General features: G+C 44.0%; 1 protein-coding gene across 8 annotated transcripts in view; it reads left to right on the top strand.

The window, feature by feature from the left end:
• PPFIBP1 (PPFIA binding protein 1) overlaps positions 1–23,361 on the top strand; it is a 138,095-nt gene that overhangs the window by 62,684 nt on the left and 52,050 nt on the right. For 7 of the 8 annotated variants that reach the window (XM_082255339.1, XM_082255340.1, XM_082255338.1 and 4 more), the window contains 3 exons: positions 3,266–3,380; positions 16,141–16,202; positions 18,219–18,303. In XM_082255339.1, coding sequence (XP_082111465.1) covers positions 3,266–3,380; positions 16,141–16,202; positions 18,219–18,303 — 262 coding nt within the window. The remainder of the gene's footprint in view (positions 1–3,265; positions 3,381–16,140; positions 16,203–18,218; positions 18,304–23,361) is intronic. The other variant, XM_082255335.1, reaches the window with a different exon arrangement.

Here is a 23,361-nt window from a genome sequence, read left to right as displayed (position 1 = left end):
GGTGCTTGCATTTGCGCATGTTTGCTGTGGTGGTCTCCCATGTGACAACCTCTTATCACCACGAGTTTTTAAGTGGTGAAACTTTTTTTTTTTTTTCTTTTTATGTGACCCAGTTGAAGAGGTTCCTTCTTGCTGTTAGATTGTCTTCTCCCGTTTCAGAAGTCACTGTTTAAAGTGTATTTTACCCTAAGAATCAACATCTCTTAGCTGGACCCTTCTGGTCTTTTTAAATAGAACGTTGAAAAATAATGAAGAAAAAAAACGCTAATGAAAGCTATGATGAATAGCCACTACCAATTGCTTCTACAAAATCACCAGTGTGACATGGGCTTTAGGGCCATGTCAGATGAGCGATTTGTTTTCAGCAGTCGTTTTTTCAGTCATTCAGCAATTGACCTTGAGTAGTATTCATGTCAATGACTATTTCGCAAGCAACAATTGCTCCTCATAAACTTCTATGGCTTATGTACAAATTGCTGAAGGGGAGCCATTTGTAGCAGAGCTCACTAACCCAATGATCTAGCACTAGTTGAACTTGTAGCGGCAACAAATCACCAGCAACTCTAGCAAATAAATTGCGAACTACAAATCACGGGGTAATTGCTCACATTAGCTATTTATTTATTTTTTTAATCTGTGCCAAAAAAATTGCCTGTTTGACATGGTTCTGATGTCACACTGGCAATCTACTGCCTCAGAGCCAGTATAGAACTTCCAATGTTGCTAGCTGGGTTGTCCAAATATCACTTCCTCACTGCCCTGCTGTTTGCAGCATTGGGGACTAGTAAAGGAACAATTCCACAGAGGTAGTTGGAAGGCTCTCCTTTGTAATTCTGCCATGGGTGATGTCAGACAGGCGATTCTGCTGCTAGTGATCCTGCCTCTGGCAATTTGTAGCTAAGGCAGTGAGATGTCTCTCCCATTACCAGCAGCATTTGGGCCAGTGACATCTCACCACATCTGGCTAGAGGGGGAGCGATTCCATATGGAAAGACAGGCAGCCTCTTTAGAGATCCTGCCATTGGCGAATATTTTGTAGCTTTAGAATAGTCCATGTGACATCAGCCATTGGCCCCTTTCACACCAGTGGAGCGATCGGGTCTGCTTGTTCATTTTTCAGGTTGACCTGATCGGACCACCCAGTGTTTCCTCTGAAGCGGCGGATGTCAGCAGACACCTACCGGTATCTGATCCGGTCAGCTGCAAAGACGGATGGCGATCTGTTCCCCATCCATTCGGCAGATATTATGGCATTCGGATGGAAATGGACTGGCACTCGGTTTCCATTCGACCACCCCATAGAGAACAGCGGGCTGTGTCCCTGTCTGTTTTGCATAGCGAAGTGCACACGGACCAGTCCTCTGCCTGCTCAGTGGAGAAATCTGTCAGCTCCTTCTGAAAGGGAGCTTAGGCTGTGAAATCTATTTTAGATATATTTTGCTACTTTGTAAACCTATTCCACTTTTGCTTTGCTAAGCATTCCAAGCCCTTTATCTTCTGTTGAGGAAAAAATTTAATGACTTTGCAAATTTTTGTGTTTTCATTTTTCCTTTCTCTATCTTTCAGCTTTTCTTTGTTCTTTTGCATCACGACTTTGTCCCCATGTAATACTTTATAAACTGGGAAAGTTTTTACAGCACTTCACCTATTTTGAATAAGACTCCTTGAGGGCCTTCAGTATGGTCTGAGGTGCATAATGCCTAGTACAGATTATGGGAATATCAGACAAATGATCGTCCGTCTTGTTTTTTTCCATGCTAGTCTCATATCGAAAACCAGTCGTTTACTAAAGTTCCGAAAATTTTTGTATGACAGAATATAACTTCGGAAATGATATGATGTGTTGTAATGTATTCTTTCATTTCTGAGCATGCGTTGTCCAGGTCACTTTTTTCGTACAAATACTATACTTATTACATGAAAATAGTTTGTTTTGTTTTATCCTTTGGATAATTTCACATGATCTCTCATGATCAGCTCTCGAAAGCGGTATTTTTAGCCTGATTTTCTCATTGTGTGTACTAGGCATAAGCTCTGCTGTATGGGAGGTTCTCATCCACTAATGAAGTACCAGAGGGTTGATTTGTAAATCTGAAATAAATTCAAGGGAACCTGTTTAGAAATATAGGAGATGTCATTTAAAGGGTTGTCTTTCATACAGGTTGATCCTTGCTGTGCTTCCCTGAAACAAGCATGTGGATTAGATGTCCTGTATCTGCATGCTGTTTTCAACTCAGTAACTTGCTATATTTTAAGATGACAGCTGAGGAGCATGCACCTCTCTGTACTTCAGTATTGCTGATCTCCTCCGGCTTCTTTCAGTCACTTCCTGTCTACATGTACTCGCTCCACCATTGGCTGTGCATCGTTGCTTTGAAATGGCTTCCTGATATTGACAACTGTGGAGCATGCCTGGGCAACGTGTCTCCACCGGGGTGCATATGACCGGATCACATTTGGGGGACAATTGTCACCCCGTAACAGGAAGTGCCTGAAGAAGATCTACTGTGGCAGGAAATTACATTATCATGATCAAGGTATATTTGCCATTTAAGTGAATGAATGGGTTTAGATCTACTTTAAATGTTTTCGAGGAAGGGTTTACTGCTCCCCTCTCAGGCACCCTTATGATCACCAATTTTTGTAGCATGCTTGTTTGATGTTTGTGATTTTTTTTTTTTTTTTTTTGTTTTTTTTTCTGCATTATATACCTATCAGCCTTTTTTAAAGTTGTACACTTGGTTCTTGCTATTATTTATGAACCATCAAAACCTTTTCTGTCCACCTGGAGAGCTCTACTGAGCAAACTCTGCCACTACTGGGGTCGACTCAGGAGAAAAGCCTCACCCCGTATTCTTAATATCCAATAAGCGCGCCCACTCCATCACCCTACTATCTAACGAGGGCACCCACCTGATCCACCCTGCTAGTGAGGGTGCCCACCCTATCATTCTACTATCCAATTAGAGCACGTCCCCCATCATCCTAGTATCCAGTGAGAGCTCCCGTCACATCATCATATTATCTATCTAATGGGAGCACGCACCCTATCCTATTACCCTACTATCCAATGAAAGCACCAATCCCATAATCCTACTATCCAGTGAGAGAGCCCACCCGATCACCCTACTATTCAGTAAGAGCACTCACCTGATCACCCTTCTAGGTGCTAAGTGTACCAGAACAGAGTTTATGCAGAGAAGGGCAACTAAAATAAGACCTGAATCATTGTCGTAGAACTAAATACAATTCTGGCCTTGTACAGGATGAGCTGGCAATGTTGAAGGAAGAGCTGGAGCTGAAGGAAGCTGACATTAAGAAGTTACAAGAGAATGTGAACTCCCCTCTGGGGACAGAGAACAAAGGAACAGGTGACAGAGGTGAGGAACTGCGAGTCTTTGCATGTCAAACTTCCTACAGGCTGCCTGGATGGTGGAACAGGAGTTGCAGATCATTTTGTCTTGTGAATCAGCATTGTTGAGTAATTACTTAGAGATCCTGTCACCAACTCCAAAAATTTAGGTAAAGGCACAAAAAAAAAATTCAGTACTTTTTTTAATGCTTACTTGCAGTAGTGTGTTTTCTTTCAATAAATTATTTTTTATCTACTTGCAACATTCCATTGAACTTGTTGGAAAATTTTACTATTCCAGGAAGAGTCAATTCCTTCCTCTTGTGGGAGTGTCTTATTACTTTCTGTGCTGCCCAGCTCCTCCACGCCCCACCCCCCTACTTTTTCACCAGCAGCTACATAAAAAAAAAAGTGTCACGTGTCACAACTCTGTCTGCCGGGGTTGATGACATCACACCCAAGATCGTGGCTCCCAGTAGCAGTCTCGGGGTTTTGTAAATCTAAATACAGATGCAATAACATGCATAAAATGCAAAAAAATAACATGCATAAAATGTTAAATTAACACATACACTCACCCGCCAATATTAGGTACACCTTGCTAGTACCGGGTTGAACCCCCTTTTGCCTTCAGAACTGCCTCATTCTCCATGGCAAAGATTCAACAAGGTGTTGGAAACATTCCTCAGAGATTTTGGTCATTACTGACATGATAGCATCACGTAGTTGCTGCAGATTTGTCAGCTGCACATCCATGATGCAAATCTCCTGTTCACCTCATCCCAAAGGTGCTCTATTGGATGAGATCTGGTGAGTGTGGAGGCCATTGGAGTACAGTGACCTCATTGTCATGTTCAAGAAACCAGTGGTGAAATAATTTGAGCTTTGTGACATGGTGCATTATGCCCCTTTCACATGGGGTGGATCCATTTGGATGGACTCTGCTTGCTCAGCGGGGATTGTTCCATTGATCCCCCGCTGAGCAGGCGGATGACAGGTCTGTCTCTACTCACTGTGCAGAGACAGATCTGTCAGAGTCCCACTGTCCTCTATGGGGAGATCTGATGAATACAGACAGCCTTTCCGTTTTCATCCGATCCGACCCGCTGGACGGACAGCGAACATATCGCCATCTGTCTGTTTTCAGCAGATCTTGTCGGATGCCAGGCGGTGTCAGCGCACACATTTCCGCTGACATCAGCCTCCCCAAAGAAGTCCATGGGTGGCCTGATTGAGTCTGCCTGAAAAAAAAAACAGGCAGGCGGACCCAATCATTCCGATCGTGTGAAAGGGTCTTTATCCTGCTGGAAATCAAATATATTGTAGTACCCCAAAAAGTATGGGATTTCCTCACTAACAGGCTGATTTAGGATGCCCAAAGGCATCTCCTTTTTCTACAACTACTACAGTTTGAGCACAATGGATAAAAAAATCCAACTCTATGGTGCTATGGGAAAAAGATCTCCAACAAAAATTCTCTATATCACAATGGCTGGGGGCAATAAAAGCTAACACTAAATCATCAGCATGCATAGACCATTGGGACAATTCCCATGAAATTCTACACAGGTGGTACATGACTCCAGTGAGACTCTAAAAATTCTACCCTGAAGTCTCCCCTCTGTGTTGGAGGAGCTGCAACCAATGGGGGTAGTCTGATGGGTACACTGTAGTCCTAAAGGGATGGACATGGTCAGCAACAATACTCAGGTGGGCCATGGCATTTAAACAATGCTTAATTGATACTAAGGGGCCCAATGTATGCCACGAACTGTTGATACAAGGCAGGATGGATCCATGGTTTCATGTTCTTTATGCCAAATTCTGACCCTACTATCTGAATGTCACAGCTGAAATCAAGACTCGTCAGACCAGGCAATGTTTCTCCAATCTTCTGTTGTCAATTTTGGTGAACCTGTGCGAGTTGTAGCCTCACTTTCCTGTTCTTAGCTGACAGGAGTGGCATCCAGTGTGGTCTTCTACTGCTGTAGCCCATCTGCTTCAAGGTTCAATGTGTTTTGGATTCAGAGATGGTATTCTGCATACCTTGGTTGTAACGAGTGGTTATTTGAGTTACTGTTGCCTCTTATGATCTTGAGCCAGTCTGCTCATTCTCCTCTGACCTCAGCAAGGCATTTTTGTAAACACAACTACCGCTTACTGGATATGTTCTCTTATTCAGACCATTCTCTGTAAACTCTAGAGATGGGTGTGCATGAAAATCCCAGTAGATCAACAGTTTTTGAAATACTCGGATCAGCCCGTCTGGCACCAACAGCCATGCCATGTGCCAAGTCACTTAAATCCCCTTTCTTCCCCATTCTGATACTCGGTTTAAACTTCAGCAGGTCGTCTTCACCACATCTAGATGCCTAAATGCATTGAGTTGCTGCCATGTAATTGGCTGATTAGCAATTTGTGTTACCAAGCAATTGAAGAGGTGTATGCAATAAAGTGGCCAGGGAGTGTATATTCTTAAGGAAAGATTATTGAAATGGTCTCAGGACAGGGTCTCTAAAGACTTTGCGTGGAGCTGAGAAATCTCAGTGACCGGATTATCGGTTTCTGTTCGATTTACAGATTTCCAAAATCCCTGCATGTCACTTCTGCTTGTTTAAAACGTGCTGTACTAAGAAGGTCTGTTTGGGGTGTCGTAAGAAAACCAAGCTGCGCTAAAATACTGAAAGCGAAGATATGACTTATTGTTTTACTTAAAGGGTAACTCCACTTTCATGGGGGGGGGAAAAAATAACAAATAAAGAAAAAACAATATAGCTTATACAATTGCAACACAAATCATATTGTAATTGAATGTTATTAAAAATTACCTTTCCTTATCAATCTGCAGCTTTTGTAATTTTCTGAAAATACAATGCAATATGGCTACCTGGTGCTGTTCTGTACACAGAATGTGTACTGACCACACCCCAGAGACTTCATTTCCTGCTTGTGTGATTGGTTCACCAATTTTCCCAGAAGTCTGCATAAGATACAAGTCAGATTTCTGGCATCCCCTACATCAAAAATGTCCCAATAGGAACACGTCTAAAGGGATGCAGGCCCAGCAGCTTTCCTCTTTAGAGCGCTGCAGCTGCTACAGCTGACAGATAATTATGAAACCCCTCCCATTACACCCACTCAGCACAGAGGAACAAACAATGAGTTCTTCAGAATAACAAAAGGTAGAAATCTGCAACAAAGTTTGTCAAAATCTTACCCAGAGGGGAATGTGTTTTTTTTTTTTCTAAACAAAAGTGGAGTTATGCTTTAAGTTCAGTCATTGCATTTTCAGCACATCCTTGTTGTCAGACATTACATTTAATGGGCCCTATCTTGTATCACCACCGCGTGCATATTCCTGATTTTGGAGTTTGGAACATGTGACCTGTGGGAGACCCCCGGAGCTGTTCTATAAGTAAACACGGACTGTTTACCCTGGACCCGCTGCCCTGTGACTCCGAGCCAAGCATCACACGAATGCTTTTATATACGTGTTAGAGGACAATGGGCCGCGTTTATTTGTGACCAGAGCTGGAGTCTGCCCGTCTCTACGTCTGTCAGCTTAAAACAATATAGAACCTTGGAAACCCCCAAGGAATTGTTATGATAGTGTTTCCTTTGGCAAATGTAGCACTTGTGTAAAAAAAAAAAATATATATATATATATATATATATATATATATATATATATATATATATATATATATATATAAAAAAAAAAAACCTACCAAAGTCAGACTAAAAAAAAAGAGGAAATCTAAAGGAAAAAAAACGTTAAACGAAATTCTACTCTAACAATCGTAATGTTCTGAAAAGCTTATATTGAACAAGTCCTTTCTAAACTTTATCTGAAAATGTCTCTGCGACTATAAATTGTACATAAAATAATTTAGCTTAAAGTGAAAGTTCAGCCTTAAACTAAAATCTCTAAATCAATCTGCTGGCAGCCACAATCTAAGACTAACCTATCTAGCCCTGTAAAGCAAAAATCGCTATACTTGCCTATTCTGAAGCCGCTCCGGTCCAGTCTCCAGACGCGGAAGCTCTTTGCAGAGAGAGAGCTGACAACGCCTAGGAAGTGAAGTCCTAGACTTACTATAGGGTTTCCATTATCTGCTGCCTCTCCGGCTCACACCCAAAGGCTGCTGCTGACAGCTCAGCCTGGGACCAGACCGGAGCTGCTTCAGAAAAGGTATGTATAGCGATTTTTGCTTTACAGGGATAGATAGGTTGGTCTTAGATTGTGGATGCCAGTAGATTTAGAGATTTTAGTTTGAGGCTGAACCTCTACTTTAAAGCCCATTTTGTTAATTGTAGAGTTGCCTGCCCCCTTCCCCATCCCTCTTCCTCCTCCTCTTCCTCCTCCTCCTCCTCCTCCTCCTCCTCCTCCCCATCCCTCTTCCTCCTCCTCCTCCCCCCTCCCCTTCCCCCTCCCTCTTCTTCCTCCTCCTCCTCCTCCTCCCCCATCCCTCTTCCTCCTCCTCTTCCCCCCTCCCCTCCCCCTCCCCTTTCTCCTCCCACTCCCCTTTCTCCTCCCCTTCCCCCTCCCCTTTCTCCTCCCCTTTCTCCTCCCCCTCCCCTTTCTCCTCCCCCTCCCCTTTCTCCTCCCCCTCCCCTTTCTCCTTCCCCCTCCCCTTTCTCCTTCCCCCTCCCCTTTCTCCTTCCCCCTCCTCCTTTCTCCTTCCCCCCTCCCCTTTCTCCTTCCCCCCTCCCCTTTCTCCTTCCCCCCTCCCCTTTCTCCTTCCCCCCTCCCCTTTCTCCTTCCCCCTCCCCTTTCTCCTTCCCCCCTCCCCTTTCTCCTTCCCCCCTCCCCTTTCTCCTTCCCCCCTCCCCTTTCTCCTTCCCCCTCCTCCTTCCTCCTCCCCCTTCCGCCTCCCCTTTCTCCTCCCCCCTCCCCCTTCCCCCTACTCCTTCCTCCTCCCCCTCTCCTTCCCCTTCCTCCTCCCCCTTCCCCTATCCTGTGGTTTTAAAGCGCATCTGAACCCAAGAACAAAAAAAATATAGATCACAGCTTACCAGTACCTTGATGGGTAGCTGCATATGTTTCCTTTTTTCATGTTTTTTTCCTTTTTTTCACTTTGATCCTGCCAGTAATACACTTCCTGACTTTATCCTGCCAGTAACAAACTTGATGACTTAATCTGCCCATTTGACTGGTTCAGCAGTGACTGGCTAAATTTTAATCAATTTTTGGCCATCCCCAATTGACTTCTGTCAAACGGGACTGATGGCAAATTTTGTGGATCAGCGGCTTACAGTCAATTGGCTGCAGCCACTGATCAGTGTTTTGTTTTCTGTTCAATCAGCCCGCTTGCTGATCAAAAAAAAAAAAAAAAATGAACTGTCTATAGTCAGCCCTATGATCATAACTTTCAATCACTGTGTTGGAACAAAAAAAAAAACAACAAAAACAAATAGGACTACATAACCTCGCTGTCTCATATTCAACATAACACAGAGGGGTGTGGTTCTGTAGTCCAGGTACCGGAGCTGGGAACAGTGTAATTGATGAGCACCAGCAGAAAGCACCAGAATTTATCAGCTCACAAGATTTTTGACAGGATCATTAGGTAATACATCAATAAAATGTTTGTTTATGTTTTAAACTATCTTCTGCCTATCCACTCATGTGCCTTTAAAGTCCGCATGTTTTATGGTGTAACATAGTTGCACAATTTCCAGGATCATTAGGTAGTTTCTTTAATTATAATAAAACACTTTAATGGTTTACTTAACAGACCAAAAGTGAGCAATACATTTTTTTCTTTTTGGGTTTAGGTATCCTTAAATGGGTCAGTACACAAAGAAATGTTGTTTCAGTGTTTTGTATGCTGGAGGTTTAAAGGAGTTGTAAAGGCAGAAGGTTTTTTCTCCTAGTGAATTCTATGCATTAAGATAAAAAGCAGTCTGTGTAGCAGCCTCCCCAGCACCCCCTAATACTTACCTGAACCGCATCTCTGTCCAGTGATTTCTCCCTCCTGATTGGCTGAGACACAGCAGCAAGGCCATTGGCTCCCGCGGCTGTCAATCAACATCAGCCAATCGGGAGAGAGGGGGCAGGGCTGGACAGCAGTTCCGAATGGATACACTAAACTGCAGCTCGGTTTGGGTGCCCCATAGCAAGCTGCTTGCTGTGGGGGCACACCACAGGTGGGAGGGGCCAGGAGCAGCAAAGAGGGACCCGAGAAGGGGAGGATCTGGGCTGCCCTGTACAAAACCACTTCACAGGGCAGGCAAGTATAACATGTTTGTGTGTTTTTTTTTTTAAAAAGAGACTTTACATTTTAAGACTGGGTTCACATACTGTATATGCGAAATGGAAGCAGGTTTGCCGCATCCAATTCGCACGACAGGTGAGTGTGACCGGGTCCCAATGGAGCCGGTTCACACAGCACTGGGGTGATCACGATCCGCATTTGGAAAGGGTCCTGTGTGTCTTTGGTTCCAAATCGGGTATGAATTCCGGCAAAAATTTGGACCTGATTCACATCTGAATCAGTGAACAGGGACACACCGGACCCCTACTGTGAACCTTCACCGCCGCAGCATGTATGAACCCAGCGTAAAGGAGAAGTTCACCTTTACACGAACCTCTTTTACTAGGAGCCTGGAAAGCATTGCACCCATGATCAGCAGATTGCAGGTGCCATGCAGGACTCCTGAGGACTGTCAGTGTAAGCTGTCTGCTGGTACCTCAAATGGGCAGGCGGGTACGCACTGACAGGAAGACTCAATGAACTACCTAGAGAGCTTAACAGGGACATGGTAGTTCATTGAGAACTACAAGCCAACAGCTGCAAAGGCTGTCAGTAACTGTAGTTCTCCCATTTACAGAACTCTGAATTAATGACGTGGCTGGGCAGGCAGAGTGTTTGTTTTTTTTGTTTTTTTTTTTACAATAGTGACAGTGAGTTTGGGGAGAAGATCCCGGCTTGCTGTCACTAGAGGCAGCAGATCAAGCAGAGGCTGCAGAAGTGGAAATATGTTACAAGTTTCACCCTTTTTAGGGTGAAACATGTTCCCAAAGGTGAACCTATCCTTTAAAGTCTATGTAATCCCTAGCAATGATCTTCTCATATGTACTCTTTTGATCTGTAAAATATACTATTAGAATAACTTTGTTATATTTTTTTGAATAAGAGCAAAAATATACTTGTTGATCTGGCTAGAAATTAAGCAAGCTGGTCACTTCTGTTTGAGCTGACAACCTAGAGCCTCTGCTGCACTGAAATCTTAGGGGCCATACACACTATAAGATTTTCTGAAGACTTTTTCCTTCAGAATTACCTTTTTCTATGTAGTGCAAGGGCCTGCCAGATTGCATACAAATTGAAAGTGTTTAGGTTTGACCTCAGATTATCTGGTTTTGGTAAATCTAAAGGAAAGTCTTCAGAAAATCTTATAGTGTGTATGGCCCATTAGACAGTGTTGTCGGCACTGTCTAGTTCTCTCCTTATGGACTACAGATCACCTCTTTTTTTTCTGTAGTCCTAACACACTTTCTGCCCTAGGGTGACAACACTACACCTTCATGAGTACAGTACAAGTGTGTGTGGTCACCCAAGGACAGGAAGTGTGTTACTGGCAGAATCACCAGGTAAATTTAAAGAGAAATGCACATCTAAGGACTAGTAAGCTGCAACAGATTACACTTTAACAAGCTTTGATGAATAAAATAACATACCTGCACTTCTTTGGGCGCATTAGACAGTTGTTTCCTACTTGCTGGTTACGATGACCGCAGTTTCACCAGACCGGAAGTTAGGGGACATTTGCATTAGAGATGCAGATGAAAATAGAAGTCTGACAAGGGTTCTAGTCATCCCTACTGTATAAAGGCAAGCCTTTTTATTCCTGCTTGTTTTGCCAGTGGAGACTTCCCCTCACTTCCTGTTTGGTGAAGCCAAAGGACAAGAAATAAATAAGGGGAAAATCTCTCTAATGGAGCCCTGGATAGCAGTAAAAACCCAACAGGGATTCTAATCCTCCCCCCCCCCCCCCCTTTTTCCAAAATTTAAGAAAAACAATTTTTGGCTGGACAGGTCCTTTTAACCGGTTGCCGACTGCTCACAGTATATTTACTGCGGCAGTCAGCCCCGGCCAGGCAGAGTGACGTAGGTCTACGTCGCTCGCCTGTCACTCCTTTTAGAGCCAATAGCGGGCGAGCGAGCGCCCGCTGAGGCGCGTGCCCGCCTCGGCTCGTTCACAGAGGAGTGCGGGCGTGTGACCAGCGGACCCGATGTCCGCCGGTCACTCGCCGATCGCCGGTACAGCGGGAGAAAGACAGAGCGGCTTATGTAAACAAGCCGCCTGTCATTCTCCCCTGTGTAAAAATGAAGATCAGACGGTTCTACTATGTAGAACCGTTGATCTTTGTTTTTACACTAGGAGACATGTCCCCCTACAGTTAGAATCACGCCCCTAGGACGCACTTAACCCCTCCCTGTCCAATACAGTTAACCCCTTCCCTGCCAGTGTAATTTTTGCAGTAACAGTGCATATATATAGCACTGATTACTGCAGTAATGTCACTGGTACCCCCAAAAGTGTCAATGTCAGTCAAGGGTCCGATCTGTCCGCCGCAATGTCGCAGTACCGCAAAAAAAAATCGCAGATCGCCGCCATTACTCGTTAAAAATAAAAACACCAAAAATGACAAAAATCTTTCCCTTTGTTAGTAAACGCGATAACTTTTGCGCAAACCAATCAAAATACGCTTTTTGCGATTTTTTTTTTTTCAAACATATGTAGCGTAAAACAATTTGGCCGAAAATGTTAAAAAATTTTGATTTTTACATTTTTTTTGGGGGGAATTTCATATAAAAAAAAAAGTGAAAAATATTGTTATTTTTGCAAACATTACGCTCTTTTTTTTGTTTATAGCGCATGATCAAAAAATCGCACAGGTGATCAAATACCACCAAAAGAAAGCTCTGTTTGTGGGAAAAAAAGGACGTGAAATTTGTTTAGGTACAGCGTCGCACGACCGCGCAATTGTCCGTCAAATTCACGCAGTAAAAAAATCGCAAAAAAAACCCTGGTCAGGAAGGGGGTAAAATCTTCTGGGGCTTAAGTGGTTAAAGAGCATATTGTCAGCGGCTAAAACTAAAAATGTAATAGCTGAACCCAGTCTTCCTTTCAGGCTTGCACAGTTATACAGGGTTTTCTATTCTGAAATTGCTTAATCTGATTTCACTGCACACTGTGAGCATCTCACGATGTGCATTAGAAGCTGCAGCATGTCAGTGCCAACCTTTTCCTGGCTGCAATACATCCAGCTAGCCCTTTCTTCCCCAGCCTTATTGTCACTTGCCTGCCCCTTTCATTCATTGGATTTCAGTTCTTGCAATCATGGAGGCTAAGCATTGCATGTGAATGTTATCTAGGCGGTCCTCCAGACTGACCTTCACCCATTAAGGCATTTTGATATTTGCAGAACTCTTTCTAGGAGCCAGCCTGCTGATTGTATCAGGACTTATGGGATCTTGAGAAGCACACAATGCCATCATCATTGAATTAAATCATGTCATGAAAATTGTATTAAAAATTGAATGAGCATGTTGAGGATGATGAAAGAAGAATGTAAGCAGATTAAAGTTCAGTTTTGCATTTTTTGTACAGATGAAATTCTAAAAAAGATGCTAAAGAAGAAAAGTAAGAAGTTTGTGCAGCTTTCCCTCCTGAATGATTCTTGTTCACACTTTTACAGCTGGCCCTTTGCATGCTGTCATCCCCTATTTGTTTGGCTCGTGTTGCTTGGTTGTCATGTTTTTTTAATTATTTAAATTAAAGAACCTTGGAGAAGCTAGAAATAGTTTGCAGTACATCTCTTACAGGAGACCTTCACTGAGGGAAATGCAGGCACCACCTCATATGCATTTTGTCTTATAATGCCAAGTTGCAGGCAATCCTAATAACCCTCCGGTGTCAGTAATTGTATGAATTCCCTCTGAACTCTGGCCTTCCCTTCAGTCTTGCACATATGTACAGGTTCCTCTCCTGTTCTAAAATGACTTACTCTGATTTCACTGCACATAGAGCTCGCCTCATTTTCTAACTGAGGGGCATCCATCATCTAGCCCTTCCTTCCCCAGCCTGACTGTCTCTGGCCCATGATTTTTATGTATTGGATTTTAGTTCTTCCCATCCATGGAGGTTAAGCCTCACACGTGGGCGATGCCTAGGGTTGTCTGCATGCAATAAAACAAAAAAGTGCTCTCCTGCGCTTGAGTGGTGTGCTTTTTGGACTCTTAATCGAGCTTATAGGTATAGCAACAATGTTTAATATGTATGTATGTATGTGTGTATATATATATATATATATATATATATATATATATATATATATATATATATATATATATATATATATGTGTGTATGTAGAGCTGCACGATTCTGGCCAAAATGAGAATCACGATTTTTTAGCTTGGAATAAAGATCACGATTCTCTGTGTAACAAAAAAAATTGGGATAACTTTACTGTTACGTTTTTTTTTTTATTCATTAAAGTTTATTAATTGCGTTTGAAAGACTGCTGCGCAAATACAGTGCGACATAAAATATTACAACAATCGCCATTTTATTCTGTAGGGTCTCTGCTAAAAAAATATATAAAATGTTTGGGGGTTCTAAGTACTTTTCTAGCAACAAAAAAAAATGATTTTAAACTTGCAAGCAACAAGTGTCATAAAAAGGTCTAGTCTTTAAGAGGTTAAACTTCCTTTCTCCCTGGCAGAGGGAAGGAAAAGATACAATGTAATCATTTTTGTTTATAGTTACTGGGAGATTTATGCTGATAGAAGTTTGTGGGAGGAAAGATACAATGTAATCATTTTGTTTATAGTTACTGGGAGACTGCTGATAGGCGTTTGTGGGAGGAAAGATACAATGTAATCATTTTGTTTATAGTTACTGGGAGTTTTCCACAGCTGTTTTCTCTGCTCCCTCAGCTATGCAAAGAATCGAGAATATGTCAGGTTTAGATCGTCAGGGGGGGGTGAATCGAGATCGCGATTTTCATACGATTAATCGTGCAGCTCTATGTGTATGTATGTATGTATGTATGTATGTATGTATGTGTATATATGTATAATGTTTGGGGATTCTAAGTAGTTTTCTAGCAAATAATACTGATTTTAATTGTAAGCAACAAGTGTCAGAAAAAAGCTTAGTCTTTAGGCCTCATGCACACTGGACGCTATCAAAACGTCAGTTGAAAACTGTAGCTGTAGAAGGAGTTTTTTTGCAGTAGCGTTTTTCAGCTGTTTTTAGCTTTTTTCAGCTGTAGCATTTTTTAGCATTTTTATAACAAAACTATACTCCCACCAAAGCTTTTGACTCAAAAACATTGATAAACGCCAAATAGCTGCGTTTTTCAGCTTTTATCCCAGTTAGAGCGTTTTTACAGCTGAAAATCGCCTCCTAAAACCCACTAGTTCTGGGTTTTTTTCCCAGCCAGAAAACACCCCTGCCAAAAACTGCTGATAACAGCCTATGTGTGCATGGACACATGCTGGGGAGTTTACAGGCTGCAGGAAGAAAACGTCTGACGACAAAAAACAGCAGCTGTGCATGAGGCCTAAAGATGGAAGTTCATTCCTTTGATCTTTAGGCTCCGTTCACATCTAGGCGTTTTGGGGAGTTTTTCTGCTCTAAGATCAGCTCTCAAAACGCCCAACAAGACAAATCCTATTCATTTCAATGGCCCCTGTTCACATCTGAGCGTTTTGACGCTCTAAGCAAAACACCCAACGCTCAAAAAAGTATATGAGCTTCTTTTTGGGCAGATTACAGGCGTTTTCCATTGGTTTCTATTCAATCTAAAAACGCCTGCACAAAAAACGCCTGTAAATCGCGGTAAAAACGCGCGAAAATGCTACGCTCAGGTGTGAATGTAGCCTAAAAGAACGAGATGATACGTTGTAAAAAATTGTGTTTATAGTTCTCTCACAGCCTGAACAATGTTGATAAACATTTGCTGGGCTCTTTTTTTTTTTTTTTTTGACAGCTGTGAGTGAGCAGAGAACAGTTCTGTAAGAATTGAGGACATGCCGTTATAAGATCGGGGCGGGGAGGGGGGGGGGGGTGAATCGAGACCACAATTTTTTTTTTTATGAGACCACGAATTTTTAACGTTTAATCATGCAGCTCTCTGTACTAACAATTCGATGTTAGTACAGCGACCTCCCCTGCTGTGCCATTGTGTTCTGACAGGGGGACAGCCTCCCGCCAGAACACTCCGGTCAGCGCTCTGTCGAACGTCCAACGTCCAACTGCCATACACCTAGGCTGAATGTCGGCTGGTTTTTGTTGAACCGGCTGATGTTGCCCAACGTTTGGCCTGTGTGTACTAGACTTTACTGTTGGTTCCAAGTAAGAGATAACATTTTTAAAATTGAATATTTAAAGAGCTAAGCAGTTTCGAAACCATAGTCATTCTGGTCCATTGAGTGCTCCTTTAACTTAAACAGGATGTTCATTTTGCCTCTGCTTTCAGACCCCTCTGCTGTACTGACACTTAAGGTTCCTCCCCCGGTTGCAGCTCCTCGATTTGTCTTGTGTTCCTTTCGCTTGCGTGTAAGGATTTTGCACTGGTTTGTACTAGCCCTTCACGTGTTTTGTGAAATTAGTCACACCACCCTGGCTTGTGCATATGGGACCTCCGTTACCATAGTATTTGTAAGAGACATATGCCTTCAGGATCCAGGCACTGTTGCCCAGCAAAGGTTTGATTGCTGCCTGTTGGACCAAGCTTGTTTTATATTCTTTGTGATTTCCATTCTTTTAGATATGGAAGTGCAGAAAATGAAGAAAGCTGTGGAGTCACTGATGGCTGCCAATGAAGAGAAGGTAGGTGCTGTTTTTGGCTTAGGTGACCCATACCTTGGAGAGAACCAAGACAACTGGCTTTGTGTGAGAATCTGAAGAGTCAATTTAACGCCGGCCGTACGCAGATATTTGGCCCCTTGGTGCCTGGTCCTTAGCGCCGAGGGGGCGCATATTTGCATGAATTGCTGCCTATTCACCTGTGCCAAGAGCACGCGCGCTTCCAGCACAGTTAGTCGCCTAACCAAAAGCTTTTTCGGACTGCATGACCACCATGACAGCCAATCACAGCGGTCAGGTGATCTTAAGCTCCCCCCTGCCTCCCAGCGTCGTAAACCTCTTAAAGGGCCGGGAGGCGCTGGCGCTAAGAGGCTAAAATTATTATTGTTGTGCATGCTAAATATTGTCATAGCTTTCAGGTATGTATTACCTTTTCAGAGAGCTCACAGCATTCCTACTGATAATGCCATTATCTGCTTTTCTCTGCAGAAGTACGGCACCATCTTTGTTCAGGTATCATCCGGGGTCACCATCTACTTCCTGCACTGAGATGGTGGCTCAGAGATGACACAATCATGTAAGTTCGGGTGCTTGCTTATTTCCTGCAGGATCGTGCACAATTGTCTGGTGCAGATTTAACCCCTGCTGAAGCCTCTCACCCCCTGTGACTTGCTACAAAGTTTATAGTGTTGCTGTTTGATCACTAGGGCGGTAGAGGAGACTGAGAAGCATGTGAGATCAGCCAGTGTACAGGGTAGTAGCTGTTCAACTTGAGGACACCATGATACTCGAGTTCAGGTTAAATAATGGGGTAGATTTAAAAAGGAGCTCCCGTCTGTAAATTAAAAAAAAAAAAATACAAATACTGTAGCTGCTGACTTTTAATATGAAGACTCTTACCTCTCCAGGAAACCCACAATGCCGGCACCTCGACCTGATTCATCAATCAGCTTTGGGTGCAGGCGCCGGCATTATAAGTAAGGGAAACCCACAATGAAGCCTTCAGGCTTCACAGCCGGTTTCCTACTACACATGCACGAGTCGTGCTGCGCTTTCTGAAAGGTCCTGCTGTCTTCTGGGACTTGTGTGTGTACCAGAAGGCAGCAGGGGACGGAAATGTCGTAGATCGCCGATCTTACATGGAAGTGGGAGCAGGCACCTGTCAAAACCAGGTACCCGCTCCCCCTCCAAAGTGCCAAATGTGGCAAGTGGAGGGGGCCGCTTCCCCTTTTGGGTTGAGTTGCGCTTTAAGGACTCATGCACACCAACATCTGTTGGTCGTGTTGCGGTAATACACACATTAGGGCTCGTTCATTCACTTTTATCAGTGCAGGGACACTGAGAGAACAGTTGTTCTTTTGTGCCTTGTTCAGGCCATACAAGTACGTTGCATAGAAATGCAGCATGTTGGCCATTTTATGGAACGCAGAGCACAACAATACATAACACATGACATCGTGTTACAAATCGCTGTTGTGTATAGAGTTGTATGAACTGTTTTCCTGTTTCATTAAAGTTTAAAAAAATAAAAAAAGTGTGAATACTACAAAGTATTGTTACAGCGCACACCAGTGTGCACGTTATTTGCACCATAATGCATGCTCGTTGGTTTACTGCAGTGCATGGCAGCATGCAATAAATGCATTGATGTGATGCCGTTTTTTTTCTGAATGGCATCCCAACAGACAATGTGCACTACACTAATGTGTGGTGTGCTTCTACATGCTGCCCTGTAACACACGTCTGTTGGCAGGATGCGATGGAGTGCTATTCGGATGTACGTTGCCACAACGCCATTATGTAAACGGGCCATAAATCCTTCATAGATAACTCTGTTATAATTATATTTACATACTTGCATCAGTCCAGGTGTAACTGGTTCCCTATGTCAGGGGCGGCGTGGCCTGTAACGCAGCACATGACAAAAAGTACCGGCATCTTTTCTGAAGGCCAGAATATTACAGTAATGTGATTTATGAGGAGGGGGAGCAGTGGAAGCGGGCTAGGTGAAAACCAAAACTGAAGTTTCTTTATTTACAGGACAGGAAGATTGAGGAACTCAGACAGTCCCTGAACAGGTACAAGAAAGTCCAGGATATGGTGGTCATGGCACACGGTAAGAAAGGTATGCATTTGTGGTCACCTTTCCACAAGGAATATCCCCCCAAAATTAAAGCTGAACTCCAGGCAGATAGAAGACCTAAATCAATGTAGCTCTGTAATCATTAATATTTATTTATGTATTACAGGTCTCTTTATAGCGCTGTCAATTTATGCAGTGCTTTGAACATTAATATGTACACCTAAATCAGTCCCTGCCCTCAAGGAGCTTACAATCTAAGGTTCCTTACCCACATTCATACATACACACACTAGGGCCAATTTAGAAAGGAGCCTTTTAATCTATCAGCATGTCTTTGGAGCGTGGGAGGAAACCGGTGTACCCTAAGGAAATGCACATATATATTTAATCATTGCCAGCAGGATAAGTACACAAATTTAACTTGATATCAGCTTGTTGCAGTCCCTGTGCAGCAGAGCTCAGTGAGGGGATGAGTGAAGCAGCCAATCAGTCGTGCTGCAGTACAGAGAGCATAGTAAGTAGGAGAAGAGAGATCAGCTTATCGGTTTGCTGCTTCCCACTGTATAGGATGGGGGAGGGATAAAACCTTGAAGTGTTACTGAACAGCCTTGTAGGAAAAAAAATCAGGTGTCTTGCGCTGCCTGACAGGTCTATGTCATGTGGCAGAGCTGTATAAATCCCAGGACTGGGTGGACAGAAATAAAAATCTTTTGGCAGATAAGAGACCCTTTATTTGTATTTCATCTAAATGGCTCTTTGGAGTTCAGGTTTAAACCTGAACTCCATTCAGGCAGATAAATACAAATTTTAGTCCATGCATGGATAAGTTTCAAGTACATATAAAAACCCTTACTACCTGAATCAGACTTTATATTATCTTCCAGTCATCCATTGCACAGAAGGCCTTCGACAGGAAATACAGTCCTCAAAGCCAATCACACTCTACTGCATTGTACAGTGCTGTCAGTCTTCCTACCTGAACATGCTGACAGTAGGGGATAGGAGAGTGATGACTTTATTGGTGCACTGCTGTTCTTTCATTGTCCAGTTATCAGGTTGCAGATGGGTTTTTTTTTTTATAATTGGAGTGAAGCAAAGTGAAGTCACCAACCTAGAAATTCCATCTGACGGAGGTGCCTAGATCAGTACACTAGCTGAACAGAATTATTGTGCCTGGCAAGGAAGTACCCCATCTATGAATTTCAATTTTGCCTGGAGTTAAGTTTTAAGGTTTGGACTCACAAGCTCATGCCCTTGAGCCCCATCCCCAAAAAAATGTATATATATTTTGTTCATTGACCGACACAGCTCCTGATATTCATTACCGTTGGGTTATACTGCCCCCCCATACAGGAGTAGGACACGAAGCAGAAAAGATTTCTGGCTACACTCATGGGCAGTCCCAGGGGGTATACTCCCTCTCTCTGCTATAGACACTCTGTTTTTTTTTTTTTTTTTCTGCCTTTAGATATAATTCTTTTTTTTTTCCTGTGAGATCTACAATCAACTGCCGGACTGGGCGACGGGCTGGATAATCTAGATCCAGTGGTCACCCCAGTCTGGGCAGTGAGAGCATGCAGACCTCAGCTCCGTGCTAGGTCGGCCGCAACATAGCCCCAGTAGACGGGGGCTGGTCTGCGAGTTAAACGCTTCGCGAGATCGCATACGACCAGGTCTCGGCCTGAGTCGCAGCGTTCCTCCTGGCCGACAATCCCCCATTTAGATGGAGAGGGGTTCTGTAAGGAGCGTGCCCGTCGGGTTCCTGGAATGGTAAGTAGCTGTCTCCCCCTGGATGGTTTTGGGGTGGATGTGGGCCTCTTCTTGGGATGGTTGGACCCCTGGGTTCCCCTCCCTCCCACAGACACCCCCCCCCTTTGCCAAGTCCCTCATCCTGCCCCCCTCTACGCTGGGGCTATTTGGGTGGTCTGGCCACTTTCCTGTCATGGGTGCAGGGCGCTAACTGCTGATGGGGGCCAGGAGGGTGTGCCGCCGCCAACCGATCGATTGGGCGGGGGGGGGGGGTTGTACCTGGTGGGGGCTTCTACCAGGGCCCCCTGCCCTGCCTGGCCTCCCTGTAAGCCTCATGGTGCTGCCATTTTGTTGTAGCCTGTGTGTTTCTATACACGGCGGCCATGATTGTGTAGTCCGGCGGCCATTTAATTGTGGTTTGTCATTGAAAATAGCGGCAGCCATGATGGTGGAGCCCTGCGGGTGGCGATTTCGGCGGTGGGAGCTCCTCCTCATCCCCTGGTGCGGACTCCTGGATCGTTTAACTTCCTGATCACCGTACGTGTAGTGCAGATTCTCCTGGTGCCTGCAGGTGCCTATTTCTGTAGGTGGTGAGTCTGGTGGGGTCCTGTCCCTCTCTGCTGAGGATCGCTTGGTGCTTTGTGTCTGGCGACCGGGTGATGCTGCCAACGTGGTGGGGGTTGTCCCTTAGCAGTGTTTTACACTTTTTGTGTGGTCCCCTGGTGGCTCATGGAGTCTTTGGAGCACATTTCCCCACCTGATTTCCTCTTTGAGGCTGCGGGGCCCTCTGGGTCCCAACCATCAATCAATGCACAGACGGACGTCCTGGAGTCCCTTGTATCCCGGGTAGAGGTGGCTTGCAGGTGACAGTTTAGCAAAAAACGCCCCCCGCCTTCCCCTGCCTCATCTGTCTCATCAGATCCTAAATCTGATTCAGCCGCCATGGAAGTGGGTCACCCTGCTGGGTCTGCAACCCATGCACCTGAAATGCTCTGATAGGATGATTCTTCCACGTCTGCAACCGCGCACAAAAAGGCGCTGGTGGATGCACTGATTGTATCTGTGCAAGAAACCCTGAAGATAAGAAGACACAGCTGAAGCTGCGAATGTCTACCATCGTACATTGAAGACGTACATTGCGTGGTGTGAGTATCTTGGGGTTCTTCCTCACTCGGTGGCTCAGATCTTGACCTACCTTCAACGGGGGGTTGGACAGAAATTGACCTTGAGTACCATCAAGGGCCAGGTGTCAACTTTGGCGGTCTTTTTCCAACGACCTTTGGCCACACACTCCCTGGTGCGTACCTTCCTTCAGGGTGTCCGACATTTGGTTCCTCCAGTGCTGCCTTGGGATCTTAATTTGGTGCATTCAATTCTACAGAAGCCTCCCTTTGAAAATATTCAGGAGATTCCCATGCTTATGCTGTCCCAGAAGGTGGCCTTTTTAGTGGTTATCACCTCTGCGCACAGGGTGTCGGAACTGGCAGCGTTATCCTGTCGTTCACCTTATCTGGTTCTTCACCCCTGTCCATCGTTCTTCCAAAGGTTGTCTCTGATTTTCATTTGAATGAACACATTGTGTTGCCTTCCCTGTGTCCCGTGTCCCAGGCCTAAACATCCAAAGGAAATTGCCTTGCATACCTTGGATGTGGTCCAGGCAATTAGGGTGTACCTGGCAGCTACGGAGTCTTTCAGGAAGTCAGACTCTTCGTGCTCACAAATGGACCTTAGTGCCTCCTGGGCTTTCTGTCATCAGACGTCAGCGATGCAGGTTTGCAAGTGGCCACCTGGTCGTCGGTACAAAGTTTTATAAAGTGGATATGTTGGCATCTGCGGATGCTTCTTTTGGCTGCAAGGTTTTGCAAGCTGCTGTTTAAGAGGACTTGTTTGGTTAAGCTCCTGTTGCCTGGTTGGCTAATGTTTAGTTTTGGGATTTTTTTTGGTGTTCCCACCCCTCATGTTTAACACTGCTTTTGGGACATCCCAATGGTTAGAAATATCAGGAGCTGTGTCCGTCAGTGAACGAACGAGAAAATGGGATTTTTGTCTTACCGTAAAATCCATTTCTCTGATGCTCATTGACGGACACAGCACCCTCCCCTCTGTGGAGTTATAATTCTCCTGACACTGCTTGTAACAAAACTGAGTGGCTAGAGCAGAGAGAGGGAGTATACCCCCTGGGACTGGCCATGGATGTAGCCAGAATTCTTTTCTGCCTAGTGGTCTACTCCTGTAGGGGCAGTATATCCCAATGGTTATGAATATCAGGAGCTGTGTCCATCAATGAACATTAGAGAAATGGATTTTACGGTAAGTGCAAAATCCCATTTTTCACACCCTATTTCCATCAATAGTTCAACTACACTTTAAGGGCTTGTTCACACCACATGCAGTCCAGTGCCTTTTTTCTGCATCAAAAACACATGGAAAGTAGGTTATATGGTTTCCAATGGCATAGTTCACACCAGTGCTGGAAGTTCCAGGAAAAAAAAGTAAAACATGCTGCATTTTTCTTGCACTGGACTGTACTGGAACACTCACTGTAAAACACATCAAAAATGCACCAGAACACACCAAAAAAACCCTGGAACACAGATCCTTATTTAAGGTTAGGAAAAAATGAACTGGACTGCATCAAAAACACACTGGAACGCGTCAAAAATGTGCATGCAGAAAAGCATCTGGAATGCATCCAGACTCCCATTTGCATGGTGTGAACTGGCCCTAAGGCTCGATTCATACCTATATGCATGTTGCTTTTGAGTGTTTCTGTAGTGCTTTTTGCTGTGCTTTCCACGTTTTTTTTTATCGTGATTTTGCTGCAGTTTTACCACAGTTTGCGTTTTTGATGCTTTTTTTTGGGGGGGGGGGGATTTGTTGGGCAGATTTAAAAATGAAAATTGTGCCAAAATCGCTGTAAAAACACACTACATTCTTTTCTGCAGCTTCTCTATTGAAGTCTTGCACTGTTTTGCATTTGAAGTCCCTGACCCTTTCCAAAAATGCAGGCGCACAAAAATGCATTGATGTGAACGTGTTTCATAGGAACCCATGTTAAAGAAATAAATAAAGGCCTGCATTTCTGCAATAAGTATGAAAAAACACATTTGTGTAAATGGAGCCTAAGGCTTAAATCACATCTATGCATGTTGCTTTTGAGCGCTTTAGCAGTGCTTTTTGCTGTACTTTCCGCTTTTCCGATACGTGTTTTTGATGCGTTTTTTTGCTTTTTTTAATTCTCTTTTCTTTTTATTTGGCCAATTTGTTGTTAGGCAGATTAAATAATGCAAAAGGTGTAAAAAAACACGCACTGCATGCTTTTTTGCTGCTTCTCCATTGAAGTCTATTGAA

This window comes from Pelophylax lessonae (assembly GCF_965119305.1).
Source record: "Pelophylax lessonae genome assembly, chromosome: 4".
NCBI lineage: Eukaryota > Metazoa > Chordata > Amphibia > Anura > Ranidae > Pelophylax > Pelophylax lessonae.
Note: the sequence above shows the minus strand (reverse complement) of the source record. Positions and strands in the feature narration are given on the sequence as shown.